General features: G+C 36.3%; 1 protein-coding gene across 1 annotated transcript in view; it reads right to left on the bottom strand.

Moving 5' to 3' along the window:
• The window catches only part of COL25A1 (collagen type XXV alpha 1 chain), a 436,443-nt gene that overhangs the window by 101,561 nt on the left and 312,023 nt on the right, over window positions 1-22,859 (bottom strand). The window contains exons 8-10 of the mRNA XM_074322592.1: window positions 18,339-18,410; window positions 17,491-17,598; window positions 14,814-14,849 (exon numbers count right to left, since the gene is read on the bottom strand). Coding sequence (XP_074178693.1) covers window positions 14,814-14,849; window positions 17,491-17,598; window positions 18,339-18,410 — 216 coding nt within the window. The remainder of the gene's footprint in view (window positions 1-14,813; window positions 14,850-17,490; window positions 17,599-18,338; window positions 18,411-22,859) is intronic.

The raw sequence follows: 22,859 nt of genomic DNA, 5'->3' as shown, positions 1-22,859 counted from the left end.
GAAATCTTTTCTTCTCTCGTGTTCTCTTTGAAGAACATTAAGCATATGCAGTAAGATCCTGATTTTTTTTCCTTTAAAAAAGAAATAATCTTTGTTATCCCAGCGCATCTGTTTCTTCAAATACCTGCAAATCTATCACACCAGTCTCATTTAGGAAGATTGAGATGTTACTGCTAGAAGCAGTTAAAATGTAGTGCAGTTCCCTTCCCCAGTGAATGAACACATTATATGACTTCTGCAGCTTCAAAACTTTGGTCATCAGATTTGCAAAGGAAATAATTGAACAGCATTACAAATAAACATATTTTATTCTATTCTTCCTCTTATGAAATGTGGCCAATTGACCTGCACAAACATTTGTTTACAAATAAGGGATGACACGGTGAATTGTGGCATCTAGTATGTACCAGAAAAGGGAACAAAAGATGTGGTCAGCTGTTGCACAAACTATAATATTAAGGGGTGGAGTGAGGGAGGAAGAAATATAATATTTAGGAAGACGAATGGAAATATTTACATATAAAATGGAAATGTGGCAGTTCTGAGATTTAGCAAGTTTTCAAGCACAGTCAGTGTTGGAGTTCAGTTGGCTTTATTTAGAACAAGGCATGGCTTTGGGACAGTGGAGAAGATGCACAAAGAGATACAGTTACAATTCTAACTATTCATGTCTATTTTTTTAATTAAACATTGTAAGCATTTTCTTCCAATTTTTAAAAAAGTACTTTTAATTTTAGTATATTTTAACAACGTTATAGACACTCTATCATTTTATATAAAAAGCTCTTTATCCCATTACACTTAACTAATGGGTAGCTTATTTTCAATGAGTGACAGATATTTCAGTTGATCAGCATCTTACATTCATACTCTGAAACATTAAATAAAGCGCTAGAGTGGTCACTAGAGGAAAAAGTGATCATGCATAATTTTTTTTTATTAAAAATACACAATGTTTAGGAACAGTCGAAGAATCTGTTCCTCCTAAATTATTTTGTAATCCTCACAAGACTAATAATCTCCTCCTATAATTTCCTCAGCTTTAGATTAGCGAAGGTACACTGTACACTATCATATATAGATGATTCTTTTAGATTATTCAACCAACCAACTTCTTAATGAGTTTGCTATCTGACATATCTGTGTGGTCAGACATTCTCCCCACCCTGCGCACTCCTTCTATTTAAAATTCTCTCTGTTTTAGATTTTGCAGAGCAACTAGAGGCTATCAGGTGTAAATTCCCTCAACATCATGTCTCTCATCAGTTCAAACCCATTGGACCTCCCTCCTGTGTCAGAGGAAGAAGAGGCTCCTATGCAGGGCGAACGCACTGTGTAGACTCTGGAATCCATCCTTGCCTCCGCCCTCTGGGATTTGAGAAAATCAATTATCCCTGCATCCGTATCAGAGCCTCCTGCTTTCCACTAGTTCCTTCCCCTTAGCACATAAACATGTTTAATCATTTCCTCACTTGGGTAAATTGTTTGGGAAGGGAACGTTAGTGCTAAGTAAAGGCAGAGTTTGGAAGCTGTAGTGAGTAGTGATAGGAGATCTGAGAGTGAAGAAAAGACTTGGGTTTTATCACTGTCTGTGATTCCATTTTTCCAAGCGTCTCCAGAGTATTTCACTTCTTAAAATGTTGATGTTAGAAAGGAAATCATATAACAAAAAGTACATTAATTCAATGTTTAGACTGAGAATGTATATGTTCAATTCAAAAACGTTTGTTTCCTATTATAAACCAAACTTTGCCACTTGAAACAATATTGTTCACTAAAATTGGATACTTCATTACACTAATGTATAACCCTGGAAGGGAATACTTTATACAAAAATAAGAGCAAATGTTAAATCAAGTGATTTTAACTAAAGACTAACATATTTGGTACTTTCTAATTTGGTCTCTGTTGCATGATCACATTAGATCAGAGATTTAGAAAGACTACTTATAACTGAAATCCATAAAATTATATTAATTGAATATTTTAGGACTATTTAATGCAAGTCACAGGATTGCTAAAATGAAAATAAATATGTTTTTCTTCACTTTAGGAAACTACTGCTATTTTTACTAAACTCAAAAAAATAAAAGCAGTGTTTAGGATACAACATCTATTTTGAATTGTGAATACATGTCTTGTGGATTATTCACAACTATTTGCTGAGGATATATTCTCAACTACCCAAAATGTGCACATTCTCCTTTGATCTCACTGGCAGGAAAAATGATAGCAAGCCAAGGAGAGTGTCATCCGTTACTAGGAGGGGACTGAGAATAAAGCAGAGTTGAATATAAGGCACAGACACACACTTGAGTAAGTATACACCTGTGCACACACACACATAGATGCCAAACAGTTGTTTTACCGATAAAGACTTTGCTTTTATGTATGTGCTTTGAGTATCCTTAGATTAATAATACCATTTTATATTTATGATATTGTGGTCATAAAATTTGAACTTACAAATGAAAGTTTCACCACTCAAAAATTGATTTTGAAGTTAGGGTATATTGCTACCAGTTGATTAAGATTTCTACATTTGATTAGTTTTGTGGTTTCTAGTACAAATATAAATATATAAAGTATGGACAAATGCCATAGAACCATTCATTAACTTATCTACCTAATCTTTTATCTTATTTATATTTTCAGCCTGCATCAAAAATCATTATGATAATGACTTGGATAAAGAATGTCATAAGTTCGTTACTTACTAGTCTAACTAGTGTTTCTTATTATTCCTAAAATTAAAGTCACTTTTGGTGTGTTCTAAGATTTCTAAAATAATTACATTATTGTTATCCCCATGACTTAATAAGTTTGGATCAAATAGTTTTCCAAGCCAAAGAGTCAATCTTTTTAGTCCATTTTAATTAATCAGTGAGTTGTTCCTTTCTTAGATATTCTCTTGGCAGGCGCCTTTATATTTCCATATACTTTGTATACAACCAAGTAGACGGGAATAATCTCGTCTCTTTCACTTTTCAAAATAATTTCTTTATATATGTCTCAAGATTATACAGTGTGTAACATATAGAACCTCAACATATTAAGCTATTTTAACTGTAACCCCAGAAGTGTTAAAATATAATTTGAACCTTAAAATATGCTCCTTTCAATATGGGTTCTGGGTATTGTAAAATATATAAACGGTTTTCATTGAAAGATTTTGTATAATGGACATATCTTTATTCAAACGAATAAGTCACTGAAAACTTCTAAGTGTGAAGCAACAATATCACTTGTCTGCAAAGGAACTTTTACACCAAAGTTTTCATGATCTTTCAGAAGAGGCCATGGAGAGCTATGCAAAGTTAAAACTTATAAATGAGTAAGAAATTTACATTGTGCACATGATTTTCTTTCCTATATACGCCACCCCTGCTAGGTTCCATCTCTAAAGTTTATGTAAAATATTGTGTAGAATATGGTGAGCAAGTAAGTTAAAGAAATGTGATAGTCCCCATTTAGTGATTGTCTTTGCCAAAAGTATGTCAATCAGGACTGAGAGGATCCTTTACTCCTTCTGCTCCAAGTCCACCAGATATTTACTCAAGAATATCTCTCTGCTCCAGCCTCTTGTTCAGCTGCATTGTTATGCTCTTGTTCAAACCTGCTTCTCACTCACTAGCTGATGTGACATCCACCTAAGGTCCACTCTGCTTTCACTCTCCTTCAGTCCTTTCTCCTTCAGTGCTGCCTGAGTGAGCTTTTTAACAGGCTAACGGGTTCATATCTTTCCTTTGCTGAAAAATCCTTCAGTGGCTTTCCATAGCTTTTGAGAGAAGTCCAAGCTTTTGCAATAGCAGTTCACCACGTAAGTCATGCTTTCGCATCTCTACACCTCTGGCTGTTGGTTTCTACAATGGGCTTTTTTCTCTCTGGTCCTCTCTCTTCCATGTACTCCATAATTCAGAGCTCAGTATCCCCACCCTGAGCTCTGAATTATGGGGTTATGTCCCCTTCTTTTGTTCTTCCAAGCACCCCTATGAGAGCACTTCTTTCATAGACATTACCAACAGTATTGTAATTGTCTGATTACTTCTTTCTTCACTCTAAATGTCTTTTGTCACACACAGTAGTTGGCATGTAGTACTTGTTCAGTGAACCCTTTTGAGTTCATTCATTAATTCATCCATTTGATAGTTTTTGAATGCCCATTGAATGTCAGGCAATGTTGTAGGCACTGGGGATACAACAGTGAACAAACTAAAGAAAAATGCATGCCCCCCTGGACTTCATATTCTAGTGAATAGAAAAAGACAGCAAACAGATAAGGAAGTAAAATATAAAATTGTATGGGGTAGTAAGTGTTAAAGCAAACAGGGTAAATTGGGGGAGGGGGTGGTCAGTGAAGGCCTCACTGATAGACTACTGGACGGAGCTCTGAAAGAGGTCAGGCAGGGAGCCAGGCATACAGAGGGAGAAGGGTGTCTTGGCTGTGGGAACAGCAAGGTCAAAGGTCAAGAGGTAGGCTCATGCTAAGTGTGTTCAAAGAACAGCAGGGAGGCCGTAGGTAGGAGCACAAGATGGGGATATGGGTAAGGAAGGGAGACCATATTTGTATGGCCTTCTGGGTGATGATAAGCGCAATGGTGTTTACTTTGAATGTCATAAACATTATAAAAATGAAGAAATGAATCCATGCATAAAGCACATCAAGTTTTTTCTTATACCATAGACAAAACAGTGTCTCCAGACAGGAATGTCAAGAGTTTTCACCCTGTGTTCATGAGCGTGTTTCTAACACTATGGGCTTTGCTAACAGCCGGTAGATCAGCTCTAAGTGCAAGAGTGAGTGGAGGATTTCAGTTCGTGGCTTCCATACTAAAACAGCAAAGCCCAAACCATCTTAGTTCCACGATCTCGTTAACACCCAGAGTGGTGTGGGTGCGGATGTAGGTGTAAGGTCGCTAACGTACTTCAGAAAGCCATCATGCAAACGGAAGGTAGAATTATCCACCCAAGGGAAGCTTCAAAGCCAGCGGTTAAGAAAAGGATGTTTTTATAACCATTATGCACTTACTGTACTTTCCAGTTCATAAACATTTTTTTGTAAATTTTAATTTGAAAAAAACTTTTGCTTGTAGGTGATGGAATGGGAAAAATTAATGAATTTTTCTGACACTGTCGATGTTAGCACAAATTTGATTGAGGTATTAATTATTTAAACAGGAGGCAGAGTTTCTAAATGATGTGCTTTCAGATGCCTCTTGGGAGGTGTTTGAAGGCCAGTGCTGGTTGCCTGCTATTAGGAAATGATGTTGTGTGTGAGCAGGGGGAGGACACAGTTCCTGTTCTGTCCCTGATGGCTGACAGTAAAAGGTGAAGCTCTGAAAGCTGCTGGTCATTTCTAGATACAAGAATATACAACCAGCTTCTGTAATAAAAAACACAGGGAACCAGAAAGAGGTGGTCCACCTGTGAAGGGAAGGATAAAAGCCCCAAACGATTGAGCCATTTAAAAGTATTTCCTTTTCGAGTTAAGAAATTTTCCATGATTTAATCTAATAAAATGAAGAAAATACTTTTAAAAATCTGGTTCCATAGGGAAGAATGATAACACATATAATCTAACTTATAGAGTCATAAAATATTAGTATCAGACGCTCTCAAGGGTTTGATGCAGCAGACTTTAATTATACCTTTTTGAAAGATATTAATCTGGTCAAATGCATCACAAGATCAGAAAATCTATAAACTTGGTTTATAAAGAGTAAGAGGAAATTTGAAATAAATAATGGAAATTTGTCCTGAACAAGATTCACTTAAGATGTACTTCTATAAAATTCCATGTTCTACTTGGATGTTTGATGAGGGAAGGTCAAGAAACATAAACCCTAGCCACAATTATATGTATGTCTGGAGTATAATTCAAGCGATATTTTACAAGATTCAGATTTCATAGCTTAAGTGTGTGGAAGTGCCAAACTAGAAACTACTGGGAAATGTTTAGAATATAAGAGAGTGTGCTGAAATGTTTTCAGTGTAAAAGCCAATGAATGATTTAGTTGAACTGGGTATGAAGGAACGCAGCATAAACAAGAAAAGAACGGATGGTGCAGACATGGGAGAGCCTCATCTCTTGTTTTGAGTCTTTCATGGACTCTGTCTTCCATCCCACTTAATCATTTGTATTTTCCCAAGCAGCCTCCTACTGGCCTTCATGTGAAGTTCTTAATCATTCTTCTAGGTTTAGTGGTCATAATTCACTTCCTTTGTGAGCCTTTCCCAATGCACCCAGACAGAGTTTGTTTTTATCCTCTGTGCTTCTCAAGCACATTTTAACTGTCTGTATTTTAATATATTTACATATTTATAAAATATACTCGGCTAGGCAGCAAATTCCTCAGTCCATATATTTTACATCCTCAGCACTTAGGTCAGAGCCTAGCAAAAAAATAATTACTGACTCAACTGAAACAATGAATTAATCAACATAAAAAATATTAAATTCCATTTATCAGATTTCCTCCATTATTTTACTGCTCAAACTATCATGCCTACCTCAACCTCACTGGAAAGAGTTACCAGTTTGGAGGCAGTTGTTTCTGTTTAAGGATCTGGTATTTTTGTTTCAACAATAGCACTCCATAATTTCTATTATTTGAAGAAGTTCCTCTAAAACAGGTCTCATTTAGGTCTTGTCAATAAGATGGCACTTCATTACATTAATTCATAAATATTTGATGAAAAACACTTTTAAATGGAGTAATTATTTTTTAAAATAAATTATTTCTGACTTTTCTATTTTATGTGCTGATTGTTTTGGGGAAATATTAAACCAGGATGACTCATTTACTGGTATTTCTCAAAATCATGAAGCTGTGACCTCTGTAAGGGAGGTCTCTTAAAGCTCAGGAAATTAAAGAATACATTTTTCTCGCTATGTGACAAAACTAGGACCCAAGACTAAATGTTTAGCATTAACTATCACCAGCAGATTAAAGACAGATCTAGGTATTTGAGAATCCACGTTCTGATTAGGTTCCAAAACAGAGACTATCACCTCTCACCATATATCCAGGGCTGAAATTAGCTTGCTCCATCCCTTCTAAATATTGAATAAATTGTTTCTCATTGTTAAACCCAAGATGGAAATGACCCGGAAAGAAAGAAAAAATTAACAGGCTTCCTCTGCCCTCAGTGATTAAGCATACTTCCCCAGTGTACCATAAAGGAAACAAATTTATGGTTCACAAAGGCCTATCACCCTACACTACACTCAGTAAAAAGTATTTTTAGTCAGTTATAAGTGCTTTTCCTATTTTAAATCAACAATGCTGAGAAACACTAGCTGCTGAAATTTAAATATCCCATGATCCACAGAAGGAGGACTTAAATTTAGGGGTATAATATATATTCGTTTACTAGTGAGATCTGTTTTCTATCTAGATCAGCACTGTCCAACAGAACTTTCTGGAATGATGAAATGGTCAAGATTGCTCTATCCAGTACGGTAGCCATTAACCACATGTGGCTACTGAAATGCAGTTAGTGCAATTATTGGGAACTGGATTTTAAATTTTATTTAACCTAATTTAAATTTAAATAGCCACATGTGGCTAGTGGCTACTGTATTGGAAAGCACAGATCTGGCAGAACTGAACTGTAAAATGCATAAGAATGCAATCAGGTGAACTGGACTCTAGTTCTGCCACTGACTACTTTGTATCTTTGTCAAATAATGTATTCACTCTGATAATGATTCTTTATCTACGAAGTGAGAAACTAGATCATTCCTAAGATTTCTTCTGTCTTTTACATTATAAAAATAGCCCCATGGTGACTAGAAATTGATATACTACTACTGTCCTCATGAAAATCAGTCTTTTAGTTACACCTTGCACATTCATGAACACAATAATCTGTAATTCAAATAATCTGTAATATTTGAGTGAATAGAAGAAGATTCTGGAGAAATAGCAGTTTTATAGTATTCTGTTGGATCTACCCTGCCTAATCCTACCCCTGGAGTGCAATGATACTGCTCGGGAGAAATATGTAACCCTGATTCCTTTGTATCAATACCTGATTTACTGACTCACTGATTCATATCATTTAGTCTCTCAGTTTATTGAATACACTAAGTACCAAGCACAGTTATTATATGACGTGATAAATGCTGTGAAGGAGAAGACAGCTTCTCACCTAGTTTGGGGGAGAGTGAATGTGTGTGTGTGTGTGTGTGAGAGTGTGTGTGTGTGTGTGTGTGTGTGTGTGTGTGTGTGAAGTTTTCCCAAAGGAGGTGACCAAAGCAGACATGGGGACTCTGTACTGCCCTTCGCCCTGGGCCGTACTTTAGAGGGTTCTTTTCTGGTTCATTCCTCCTCACTTGGTGGTTGACCCCTGACCTTAGGCTTTGGGTAGGAAGAACCCTGGAGCTCACTTCAAAGGCTGTGAGTGCCCTCTTTCTTAGGCCTGTTCTTCCAAAGGTGAACTGCACTACTGGTGTGCACAATAATAAACTGAAGGAGAGGGCAAAGAAGTGGGGATTCTGAGGTGTGTGCGTGGAGTTTGATCCTGTGAGCATCCCAGAATGTCTACATGTGAGAGCTAGAGTGTCATCAAGAGGAGGGATGGAGGGAGGTGTGGGAGAGGAAGGGAGCAGGCCGGGGCCGGGATGGGGCTGTGTTACAGCTCTCCTCATCCAGCATCACCGCCACGGTCTGGCATGGATCTCCAAGGAGGGCAACAATTCTGCACTTGAACTTTCCAAGTCATTATGAAACTATATCCATGAAGGTTAGAGGATAGAACATACTTACTAGTTTATTAGTTTGGTTTATACCTTTTCAGTATTTAGACATATTGTACAAGGGTTTCCATTTATACTCTTGCCCTAATATTTGTACATTTGCCTCTAATCTGCAGATGTAAGGCACAGGCCTTACATGGACCCAATTTGATTTTGAAGTTTTTTCTTAATCTAATGATAAGGTGTGAGAATTTGGTAAAAGAGATTAATTATAATTTCACGAATACCCTCATATAAGAGTAACATATTTTGCATCAGTTTAGCCACACTAGGTTGGATTCTAAAGTTAAAAGAAATGATAACTTGAGAAGTTGATTATAGGTTTTGAAGGAGAAAAATTTTTTAAAAACATAATATACGACTGTTGTTCACTGTATCTAATTATTTATAGAATGTATAGGTGTACATATATAACATAGATAAATGACTATTAATATATGTCTTCTGCATTAATAATGACAACATAGTAGGATGACAGGATGATACCTGAGCTGGAAGTGGACTCAGGTATCACTTAGTCTCACCATTTTTATAGAGGAGAAATTTAAGGTACAGGTATCTTAACTCATTCATTATGATAGAGTCTATTAGACCTTTAACTGGAACTGTGCAAGCTATTAAAACTAGAGCTGATCCACAGTCCAGGAGTTAAAAAAACCAAAATGAGATAGAGAAGAATATAGACAGTCATCTCTTCAGCCTTTTAGACGATCTTTTCATGTTTATGTTACTTGATTATGTTCTTAAATCACTATGGAAAATGTTTCCCCAAAAGCAGACTTTTTGTTTCTAGGCGACCAAACCTACTTTAAAGCAAAGTTAAATGTTCCCGTCTATTACCACGCTAAAGTGAGCTTTAGACACCTCTATACAAGTCCACGCACACAGGAATTCACCCAGAATGAGTTCCCTGCAGTCGGGCACTCGGATGGGGCAGTGGGATAGCACCAGAAGGGGAAGGCATTATTTCTCTGCTTTCTCTCTGTCCATTTGGAAAACCAAGCATTACAGATTCTGGACAAAAGGACCAAGGATATGGGAAGGGCTCCGTTGGTGTGGCATTTACATGCACTTCATGGAAAATCAGATTCAGTGAGGATAATAAAGCATTAAAACGGTTGCTAAGCCACCCCAGCAGGCAGTGTGTACAACTAAAGTACACATAGTTTTACCAAACAAGATTTTAATGTGAAGATCTAGTCTAATAACTAAATAGGCTAAGATGATTGGGTCATTTTTGTTATTTGTGATTTGAAGGTTTGAGGCTTTGCTTTCTCTGCCAGATGAAAATCAGGAAGAGAAGCATGCCTGCTGTTGTCGCTGATGTCTGCCAGCCTGCTGATCAAGACAGCTGGCAGAGCAAGGACAATTAACTAAAATGATAAGTCTTCTCAGATCTGAGGGATAGAAATGCATTATAACTGGATGTATTGAAAGGGAATCTGCATGTATTGGTTATTTCAATTTTATTTTAAATGAAGCAGAAGCACTTATTTATGCTTATGTTATTAACTAACTAAAAAGCATCATATGTGTTCACTCGATCCAAATGTATTATATGCATTTACAGGCAAAATGAAAATGAACTGAAAATATCTGTGATCTCTTTGACACAGTCCAAACTTCACTTTAAGGCACAATAACAGCAAAGTTTTTCTGGGTTTTAAATTCTCAGACAACATCAGGACCCAAGGAATGACATTTTAAATACTCCTATAATTCAGAACGTATATACTATGGAGTTTGCATATAATTGGAGGGAGAGAGAGGAATGAAGAGCGAGTTTCAGAGTAGGGAAAGTAATTTGGTTTTTGAAACCCTGGATATACACATTTTGTATCAAAAAATAATTTCCGGGAAACTGGGACTAGTTGTGTGTGTGTGTGTGTGTGTGTGTGTGTGTGTGTGTGTACCATCTATCTTTTATGCTTTTGAGAACTATTGCATTTATCAAAAAAATAGTGAGAATACCAAAAGGAAGACAACTTCAAAAATACTATTTTAACAAGGATTTAAATACCTGAAAAACTGAAAAATAAATATCACTCATGCTAGGGTTCAGAACTTTAGCACTTCCAATTGTGGTCAGTCCTTGCTTTGATGTTTGGGCCAGGTTTTATGAGCTAGAGCAGTTCTCTTCTTATGTCGATGGAGTCCAACTTATTTTAGCTCAAGATTCTGTCTTTTAAAATCTCACCCTGAATTTCTTAGAAAACCCAAAGGTCATGTTTACACAATAGATGCACAGCAAGATTAAATAAATGTGGAACTGTTTGAGCTACATGTCTTCTTTATTCTATCAGAGATGCTGTTAGTCTTCCGACAGTTACTTTTGCAATATAAAATATATATCCTGGATTAGGAAAACGAATTCCCCACCTGACACACTCATAAACAGTTTTTTAAGGGCTAATTTTAGATTGTTTCTAGTTTTTTATTTTATTTCATCAACAGGGACATTTTAAATTTTGAAGAATTCTCCAGTGACTTTCAAGACCCTCATGTACGCAAACACTCCTCCATACACAAACCAACAAATGTGGGGGCTTTTGGAAAGATGTGTTATGAAAAGTGTTATGAAAAATTGATAATGTAAGATGATGTGATGTATAGAAGAAGGCTAAAAACAATGACAAACAGCACGAAAGTTGTAAGTGGCACGATCATCGATCATCGCAGTATCTGATGCACTGTAACTTTACGGCTGTGATCCTTATGTTCTGAGCCCTTACATTTCACAGTGTGGTCTTTCCGTATGCCAAGTTGTGCCACCAGAGTTTTGTTTTAACTGCAGTACTTCTCATTTATGAACTCTTTGTAGTTCATAAAGCATTTTTGTATTATTATGACTTCACTAGCTTCTCACCATTACCCAGAGAGATAGGCAAAATAGGAATTTGCCCACATAGTATAGATCAGGAAAAAGGATCTCTGACTATAGTCATATACCCCTAAGTAGTTCTGGTGCCAGAACTACTTATAGTATAATATAGTTTTCTCCCTACCAGACTTTGAGTCAACACACACACACACACACACACACACACACACACACGCACAAACACACATGATTTAAAAGAAAAGAGAAACTTTCTAAGGAAATTTTTCTCCTCATGAAAACTACTATTACATTTCCAGTCTCCTCTTCTCTCTTTGAGATTGGTTAATATATACAGGTGCTATTTAAGTTAACAAACATAAATAGTGGTTTTTAAAAATGATAGCTTTTTAAATCATAGAAATCTTTCACTTTAAGCAAATATAAGATATAAAAATTCAGTTTGCTGGGAAGAAGAATTAAGGGATTATATTACTTTACAAAAAGACTCTGAATTGGATTGCTTTAAATAGCAAAATTCCCCAGCATATTTAAGATATGTTGATTTATGAAATTCTGATTCATACAGAACTTTACAGGAATACATCTGTTATATAAATCCACGCTCACCTGTAATTTACTCTAGAGGGAACTATTGAGTGATAATAATAATAACATACTCATATAGCTCTTCGTTACATATTTTAAAGTGCTTCCCCTAATTTATTGCATTTGTCGTTGGCAACCTTATAAGGAGGCAGAGAGGGTATTATTACCCTTTCTTTACAGATGAGAAAGTGAGAGGTTAAGTGACTTGCCCAAGGTCAGACAGACTATTCATTCATTCACTGCTGTTTGAGTGATGGAGTTTTAACGGGGTAGTCAAGGAAGTAAGATTCTTCCTCCTAATTTTTTTTTAAGCAGCTGTGAAGGCTATTAAAACAGACGTGGATGATCTCACAAATATAATGCTGAACGAAAGAAGCCAGACACAAAAGTGTACAATCTGTATGAGTCTATTAATGTAAAATTCAAATGCAGGTAAAATTAATCTATGGTGGCAGAAGTAAGAATAGTGGTAAACTTTGATAAGAGGGGGTGGTGACTGGAGGGTAGTGGGGGTTTGCTGAGATATGATAATATTCTATTTCTTGACCTAGTTTTTGGTTACATAGTTACGTCACTGTGAAAATTCACTGAGATGTAGACTTATGATTTGTCTACTTTTCTTTATATATATTATAGAAGTTTTCTTTTAAAAAAGGATTTTACATTTAAAAAAAAACAGTACAACGCACATTAGAAGATCACAACATTACACTTTGAACTTAATTTGTGATTTCAATTAAGTTTCTTAGCTGTATTTTTAAAATGAGAGTATGAACTCAATCTGAAGAGTTTAAAGACAGAAGAAAAAGTTTATAGAAAAAAATAGCCAGGATCATCTTCACTCAAAAGTTGCTATAAGAAATGGAAAATTGGAGCACATTAAGATAATAACATAATTCATTTAAGACTAGGTACAACATTTGTATTTAATGATACTAAGCTAGGAATTGTAGGGAAATGGAATTAAGTTGTTATTCACACAGTATATTCTAGAGAGAATATATGAATTTAAGGAAGATAAGATTGTGGTTTAAAAAACATCCATTTGTGTTCTAGCACTGTGTATATTAGGGTGCTGCACTGGGCATCAGGGTAGAACACCAACGGTAATAATAAAAATCGGAGCTAGATGTAAATATGTGGGAACAAACAAGAGCTCCTAAGGGCCCCAAGTAGCCTTCAATATAAGAATGTCTGGGAGGAATATGTTTTGACCATTATCCTGGATAGAAATCACAGGTGCATTCAATTGCCTAAAGCAATTTCAAAATTTATATTGTAGTTTTCCAAGAATCCTTCACCCCCTGTGACCCTATAACCCTGACAGCTAATGCTGCTCTTGTATGCAAAGCTACCACTGATGACAGATGTTTTGTTTAGTTTTTACATATGGTCTTTTTTGTTATTGTTTCATTTTATTCTCTTTAAAAAGAATCCACTATAGTATCCCTCCCAACCCCCCATTATCTATCGGTATTACCAAATACCTATCTTGGTATTATAGGTCAGGAAGAGAGAATTGCCAGGGGAGGGGTTAAATTTGGTCCTAGGGTGCTTTCACTTTACCAGTAATGTTTCAAAGGCAGCTATACTATAGCTATGATTACAACTTGGTGAGTTTTGCCCCAGGAGGGCTGTTGAAGGCATCGTGTGAAGGAAGAAGACTTTGACCTTTAACCCAGTCACACATTTGTTTTAATTCTTAACCAACTGTCGTGTTCCTGTGTATACGTTTCACTAGGATTTAGCTATTTTTTTAAAAGTAATTTTTTTACCCTGAACACCTGCATGTTGCACGTCACATATTATGTGGAATAGACATGATCAAGCTTATTGTGATCCCTGCATCCAGGATGAGTACGAAACGGAGCTGTCCTGTGGAATTAGGGTTATTAGAGTGTCACCCTGTGTTTCCCAATATTGTTCATGTCATGAAATAGATCAGAAAGGCAGCTCTGGTGACAGGGAAGAGACACAGCGAGAGGCCAGGGTGAAGGGCTTGTACTCTTCAGGGCTCAGCAAGCTGCCCCACTTCTCTTACCAGCAAAACATAAACAATCAGGAGAAACTGGGACCTGCCTGTCTATGAGCGAATCCATGTGGAATCATTTCATGACCTTTTTTAATGACAGAGATCAAGTGGGCACAACTGTTTCTCTCTGGGTAGAGCCCTTCCACAAAAGAAAAACTCCTTGAATCACTGTGGAAGCTTTCCTATACTAATTCACAGTTACTCACACCTGATGCCTTTGAAAACATTTTATTTAAGCAAATAAGCAGATCCCTAAATTTAATCTCCCTTGTAGCAGAGCTGCATAAAAAAATTCTCTCCTGTGATCTTCCTAAGAGTTTCTCTGTCACTCCTCCCACCCGGAATCTCCCTCTCTTTTTCTCTTGGGTCAGCTCTGTAGATGTGTTGTCTTGTAACCCTTACTATACAATAGGCCATATTATTTTTAAACTTCTACTAATTTTCACCCTTTTTGTTATATACATAAGACAGATACATTTGTTACATATAATCTTGACCATAGCTTTGAATAACTTGTTGGACTTCCATTATTTTTATAGAAATTGTATAGAAATTTATAGAATTTAACAAAAGAGATAAATTGCAATACTTGCCATGAAGCCTTGTTCTCCTGGTTTCCCTGGTTCACCCTTAAAAAAGAATAATGATAATTTTATTAATGCTATGAACATTAAAAATTTTTTTCAATCTTTTTTTTTTTTTCCTTTTTCTTAGCACCGACTGGGATGCATGAATGTCAAATATACTTCTCAGGCTAAATTGAGGAATGCAAACACAATGCAATACAAAAAGGAACCAATATTCTTTCTCCAAATGCATTTTATAAACATTTGAGTATTTAATAAAAGGACTCTAGATTATAGCAAAGATTTAAGATTATGCCAGAATGTATTCTAAATAAAATTAATAAGAGCAATTATATTGTAAGTCAATAAATGGTCCTAGAAAAATATTTAATTACAATTACAGTAATAACTCATTTGTTATGTCCTGTTTATAATGACACAAGATAATGACATGATCCTTTTTATGAGAACTCAGAACTTCTATATATAGGGCAGAGAGACAATTGTTCTTAGTGCAGGAATTAAATTAAAAAAGGAGCAGAGATTGATTTTGAATTTGGCTTATTTTCAATCAATGATGGCTGAAGGTAACATGCTTTGTTAAAATTGACAGCATATAGTAAAATAAAATTTTCTGCCATATCATACCACTATCATACTATCATAACTTTCTAATATGCAGATTTATACAGAATTCCTTATCATGTTTTATTATACTATTATAATGACAGTCATTGGTTACATGTATTTTCTGGAAAAACCATGCTTGTAATGCCAATATACAGAAGGCGCCAAAAATATATATATATATATTTTTTTTAACAAAGGAAAAAACTGTATTAAAATTACGCTGATGGTAACCACTTTGAGCACCTCCTGTGATTAAAGAAGTCAAACGGGACCTGTATTCATCTTTTGTTATCGATGTATATATTGAGTATTACAATTTTAATGCAGCTTTTTTCCTTTCTTAAATGTGAATACATTTTTTTGGCACCCTATGTATATAGATGTTGCTGGACTTTAAAAATAAGTACTTCTCAGTTTATCTTTATAAAATATTTTTCCAGTGGTTATGATAGTATATAAAAATTAACTCTGAGACTATAAATCCAGTTCAAATTGTATTTGTGGAATTAAAAAAATACTCGTACCTTTGTATAAAAGCTCCATTTCTTACTTAGATGAATAGACTACAGTCATCTAAAGGATGACATAATATTTGGATGGTTTACAGTTTGTCATTCCTTAACTTTATCTTGTTTCTTGGAAGCAATTTATACCTTGAATTTTCTGTAGAGTATACAATACTCGATGATCTGATTCATTCTGTGTGATCAAAAACGGTTTTAACTATTCCTCTTATTTGAAGAGACACTCATTGTATCTTTGTTGGCAACCAGCAATCAACTGGAGAGCTTTAAATATCCCTAAAGCTGCGGCTTTCTCTATCTTTTGAGATATCCTCCCAAGAAAAGGGGAGACATTTTAGAATGAAACCACTGTCTCTGATGGTTCAGTGAGAGCAGTCCCAACAACCAGCAAATCATATGTTCCAAGTTAATTCCTCATTTCATATGACAACTAGCAGCAGATTTCAGAAAGAGAAATGGGGCTTATGGAAGGTTGTCTCAGAAAAGTTTTAAAGCACCCTATGTGAATCATTCTTTGAAAAAAAATACAATATATGAATATAAAAATAAAATATACTAAAACATTAATGACTGTGGCTGCATATTTTTTTCTTTTTGGTTGTCTTTATTTTCAAAATTTTCTACTCTGTGGATAAATATTTTCATTATTATTTTTGTGCTATGAAAACACTAATGAAAATATTTTAAGCTAAAGCAATACATTAATTCAATTCATCAATGAACCTGAATTTCATATCCTAACTTCATAATATAAGCGTAAAATTTTTTCACCTTTTCCATGTAGTTCTTTCAATTTCTGGATTGTGTCTACCAAACCAAACCATTTATCTAGTGTCCTGTGCCACTATATTATTGACACTTGATTAATCTTAATAGCTAACTACTTAGTAACTTAGTACTTAGATCTACGTATTGAGATCACTTTTATTTTCTATGAAATTTTTTGGGTTAATGGAGATCACTTTTAAATCATTTCTATTAATAAGCTTCACATACAAAGGACAAAAGATATTCAAACCATACCCACTGATATTTTGCTGTTTTATTAGCAATTCATTTTTGGTCAAGTTATTTACAGGGGATTTAGTATTAGAAAGATTTAATTTCTTTACTTTTCATACATTCTATGGGAGTTTTTTATCTTTGCCATTGATCTTTGGGAAATGTTATTACTCCCCATGCTAGTTTTTCAAACAAGTCTCCCATTCAAACCAAAGGCATTGATGCACTCTATGGCAGTTAGGACACAAGTGACATCAGACATCTCCAATCACAGACTTCTGGAGGCTTACCTGAAAACCAGCTTAGTGGCTGTCGCCAGGTCTCTCTCAGTAGTGTGTGTGGGTTCCCCGTGGATTGAGTGGTAAAGCTGAATCCTACTGGCAGTGCTTCTTTTCTTGGGGACTTTCCTAGCATCTGATTTACCTCAACCCACTCCACTCACTCAACCCCCTAACCCTACAGCCTCTCCCAACCCCATTCCATTCCAATTCTTAGCCCTTAAAACAAAACAAAACTTGTGAGAACAACTGATCCATAAAGCAACTCACGGGCACTCCGGGCATTCCACGGGGGCCATCTTTTCCTGTGTCCCCGGGAGGTCCTCTTGGGCCTGGAGGGCCTGGGGGCCCTGGAGGCCCAGCCTGTCCTTGGTCACCCTACAATGGAGAAGGGGACAGAACAACCATGACTAGGAAAGATGAAGACTCAGGTCTCCTTTCCAACACTTTAAATTTATATTATCTAATCCACATTTATACTATGAAAAAACCAGAGCAACTAGAAACATGAAGCCTGTAGGCAATTTGCCTGCCAGCAGGGATCAAATAAATATTCATGCTGGGTGAGCAGAGTAGAGCTATTAAAATCAAAGCAGCTCAGGAACCAGCACTCTCAGCTCTTGGAAATGGCGTGTCTATTATCACTATATTCAGAGCTGGGACAAAACTTTTGCATAACTTTATTCATGATAATGCTGCATCAGTTACAGCCACATTGTTTAATAAAATGGCTGCATTTGAAGTTGGGCAAATGTGTTTACTTTTTCATAACCTATAACATTAAGCATACAAAGCTCTTGTCATGATGTATAATAATGTATACATCACCAAAGCTAGAGACCTTAGAAACTGGGTCCATTACTAGATATATCTTAAGCTGTCTTTCTTTTTTTAATTAAGAAAGAACTAGTTAGGCTCTCTCTATATTTTTATTTTGGTACTTTCATATACATTTCAAATAAATGCAGCTCATTGAACATAATTTTGTTCTAAGGTATTTCCAAGTAAACTGCCCCCATCCCCATCCCACCCATGAGAGATAAACAGCAAAGCAACAGTATACAGAGTAATAACTGAATGCAAAGAAGAAATTAGACGTGAGCAAGAATAAGCACTACCTTAATCAGGCGGCGTTTAATGAGCTGCTGATCAGCAGAGAGAAACCCATGATTGATTTTAGGAAACACCATCTGATCAGTCAGGTGAGGTCAAAGGTTGAAGTTCAGAGATGAGAGAGTTGAAGAATAGACATCAGAAGGCCCCAAGAAAGAAATAAAGATACACACATTAGACTTATAATGACTATTAAATAAAACAGAACTGGCACTTGTGTCTGACATTAGACCTTCTGGCTCTTCCTTGAAAGAAATATAACCCTGAAACAGGATGGTGAGACCAGAGTTTTATTAGACATGAACCTTTTTTGCTTTTTTGTTTTGTATCCCATCATTTTGCTGAGGGTGTTGGGCCTTCTAACATAGTATATTAAAGAAGCAGGTAAGCGCGAGTCACCTGCATTCTGTGCTCTGAGCAGAAAGTCCATAGACAAAGCGCCAGTTCAATTTCCGTCAGACTTGTCAACCAGCATAATGTGGCATGAACGCAACTGCCATTTTATTGATGCCGAAATCCAGAGTATTTAGGATTATTTAATTGACATACCACAGAGCTTTGCAATGAATGCAAATTAAACCATTGAGGCATGGCACAGACCTAGAGTCATGTCTGCCTCTCTTCACTGTCCCTGCTCATCTTCAATACCCTCCTCTCTTACAAGCTCAAGATTCTCCTTCTTAATATATATTTGACCTCATTGATGTAGGTGAGGTCCGCAGGTCCCAATAACCTGACGTGCGTGATTAAAGGCAGCAGGGGACTCGGCAAGCCAGTTTCGCTGTTCTTGCTCACTCTTATGCTGATTGTAGGCTCTGACCGAGCAGGTATGGATGCCAACCACAAACCTTGACGGTGAGGATCTGATTACTGTGTAGAGCAGCAACTGTGGGGAAGCCTGGCAGACCCTATGGACATGGCACAGCACCAAAACACGACACAAAACGTCACACAGACATTTCACTGGTGGACAAACAAAACAAACATGTACCTAATACCACCCTGTCCCAGCTCTAAGTCTTGCCTTGTTTGACATACCATAAATAAAATCAGACATACAAGGCTCACAAATGAACCGTTTCTTAAAGGGAATGGCCCGACTGAGAATTTGCAACTGCTTCTTGTGGCACGTACAATAAGATCTGTGTATATATAGTCTTAACATGTCTGGAATCTTATGTACAAAGTGTTAGTACAAAATGGAGATAGTTACAGACACTGTTATGAAAACAACACTGCAATTTCCCCCTATTGATATTCTGTTGACTCTACAATTCAGGACAGACAATATGTGTATTGATTCATTTTTGGACAACCATGAGCAGAATTTTGCAGTCAGATCAGAAGTATTTCTCGGAATAAATGCAGTACGCCTCATAAAATATAGTCTTACCACCCACATATCAAAATTTCTCTCTCTAATCATATGATTCTCAGGTTTTTCCTGTTTCAGAAATTCCAGCAGAGGTGGTAGATGGAAATCTGTCTCTTATAATATGCGTATTTCATGTCAGAGGGAGTTATGGTCACACTTTGTGGTAATTACTTGTGTCACATAACTTTTCCAAAAGAACTTGACAGTTCACACACCCCTTGAAGCAGAAAAGTGGTTTTGAATTCCTTAACCAAGGAGAACGGGGAGAGATGTTTTAGGGTCCTGTACTTCACTAACTATATGAACTCTTCCTCTCAGGCATTATGAATTGGGTAGGTCTGAGAGAGAAATTTTGCCTTTGTTCTATTTCTTTTCCAACAACATGTGATATGGGACCCTTTTATTCCATTTTTTTTCACACAGAACATGTTTAACATACAAATAAAACAAACAATAACCACAGCAATACATGGCCTCAAGTGTCTGCAGGCTGCCTTCCTCTGTTCTCTCCTCCTTACTGTCTTCTCCTCTTCCCACCCAAATCTATTTTAGGGATATTTTTAGGCAAGGGCAGAAAATTTTCAGTTTTTTAATTTGACCATTTTGGTATGTTTTCTCCCTTATTTTCCCCTTGTTAAGAATATAGTTTTTTCTTTTTAAGTAAGCCAATAAAATTATGTTTGTAGTGTGACATCACTTCAGCGTTAATGTCTTTGATTCTCATTCTTTAGAGCTGAGCCTTCTCAGGAAGCAAAGCAGAGGAAATTGTATCCCTTTTGCCAAATCCTTTCTGATAAGGTTATTAAGTAGCTGGGTAGTTTCAAGGTGACCTGTATCCTCTTTTTCTTCCCCCTAAGTAAAAGTCCTTTAAGCATAGACTCTACACAAATTCAGAAATGGTACAAGTTGGAAAACAGATGTGTACAATTTGCTTTTGTTTTACTATAGAATATGAGTTTAAAATGTTATTAGATGGTAATGTGCCAGCATCCTTCCATCTGTGACTCATTAGCCCTATATTACACAGTCAGAATTTTATATATAAACCTCATATTTATGTAACAAAGAACAAAAACAGATACAAACAAGAAGTCTATGAGGGATCAGAATCTTGATTAGTGGCGATAAATCATAATGTCACTTTAAACGGGATTATCTAACAAAAATAATTTAAAATTAAAAAGCTTTTAACAGCACACATGGCAGGCCTTACAAATGTTTTGAAATTTGAATGTATAAATAAGTCACTTCTTGTACTCATATCTGAGCATGATCAGCTTGCTCTTTGATCATATTTGCTAAATGCTAAAAAAAAAAAAAAAAAAAAAAAAAAGCATTAAGTTTTAGAACTTCTTAGTTTAGTTTCTAGCATTAACCAGATCTAAAAAGGAAGTAGACAGCTATTTCTCACCTTGAACAGATCTTTTCCTCAAACAGAAAATGTCTGATGAAGCTGATTTTATGTTCCTCAATCATTTTAACTGTGGACATGCTACCAATTAGGTGCTTAGAGTTCCATTTTAAAGATTTCATCAGTGATCTAGGCAAAAGGACTTCAGGAGTTTACATGTTGCAAGATCGAAAGGGGACATGTGGAGGAATTCTTTTAAATTTTAACAAAAATCCCAGGGCCTGGGCTGCAATGCCCTGGGACCCTGTGCTTTTCGAATGGGGGTTAATGCTTGAAGGGTACATGCCAGTGTCCTGGGAGCACTTAAAGGCAATAATAAACATCGTACATTTTTCTTAAGAGTTTATTTTAATTAATGGTAAATCATTTTAAACATTTTTATATAAAGCAAACATGGACATAATTTGGGGTAAAATGTGAAATTTGCACACATTTAAAAAATTTTACTGTTTGACAGTGGTAGAGAACTTGTCATTGGTGGTTATCTCCAGATCACACACAGACAATGAGCTGACTCTCTGCTTCCTGCAGGTGGTCTCTGGAGGGTAAGTGTGAAAAGCACTGGTGCTGAATCTTATCTGTAGGTCATGGCTTTGTGTAGCCATAACTTCTAGGCTCCCCTGCTGTTCACACAGAAAGTATACCTTTTCATTAAATATGTCATTTTCCCACAGTATCATTAGTCATAGGTCTTTCTAAATAAATGGAATTCAGATATTTCACTTGGTTTTACATCTCAGAAAACTTGCCTGGTACACAGATGGTTTGAATGGGCGTGGAAAAAAAATGTGTCTCCAGAAAAACATGGAGAAAGAGTCCAGGAATAAGCGGAAATACTGAAATAATTTGTACAAATTTCACCCCCAAATATTTTAAATTCTTAAGAAATGGGATTTACAAGAGTACCAAACTACCTTATACAACCCATTTTCTTCCTGAGAGCAAAAAGACTCAAACTGTTTCGTGAATGTTCCTGACGTGCTGTGAAGTAGGTAGCCATCATCTCAGGACCAGTGTTTTGACAGCATTAAAGGAGGCGCTCTCTCTCCCTTCATAACCTTCTAGGAGGAAAGACGCAAGCCTACCCCAAAGGGATGTTGAACAAATAAATAATTCATAAGAAATGCTTCTCACTACTTAGAAGCCATAAATTCAAGATGCTATAGTCATTTTTATCGTGTACTCGGTAATGATGAGTGTTATGTGTTACATGGTTACACTATAGTGAGAAAACTTTGTGTTTTGTCAAAAGTATTCAAGGCAATGATAGAGCCAGAAATTCAATTCAGGAGTTCTAATTCCAGATTTTGTCATCATGTAATTTATGTGTTTCTAATTTCTGTCTACTTTATTTATAGGTTAAGCATTAGAAAGCTTAAAAATTGACTAACAGTCTACAATATTGAAGAAGTATTTGTTGAATGCCTTCTGTGCAGCATTCACTGCATTAGGCCCTGGGGATTGAATGGTGAGTGAGACCCTAAGCTCACAGGGTGTCACGTCTAGTGGGGAAATGAGGGAAAGTAAGCAAGCAGTCATCATACGGAGTGACAGCTGTTATGACGGACAAGGAGAGTAACACGTAATGAAGGCAGTAACACGTGCCCCTAACACCAGGTTTGAGGAGCCGTAGAAGACTTCCCCAGCCGAGTGAATGAGGGGATGGCAGTTGGCAGAGCAAGAGGAAAACTGAACACAGAGACTGTTTAGGAAAATGCTGCCATAGTCTAGTGAAGGGAC

This window comes from Rhinolophus sinicus, linkage group LG02 (genome assembly GCF_036562045.2).
Source record: "Rhinolophus sinicus isolate RSC01 linkage group LG02, ASM3656204v1, whole genome shotgun sequence".
Lineage (NCBI taxonomy): Eukaryota > Metazoa > Chordata > Mammalia > Chiroptera > Rhinolophidae > Rhinolophus > Rhinolophus sinicus.
Note: the sequence above shows the minus strand (reverse complement) of the source record. Positions and strands in the feature narration are given on the sequence as shown.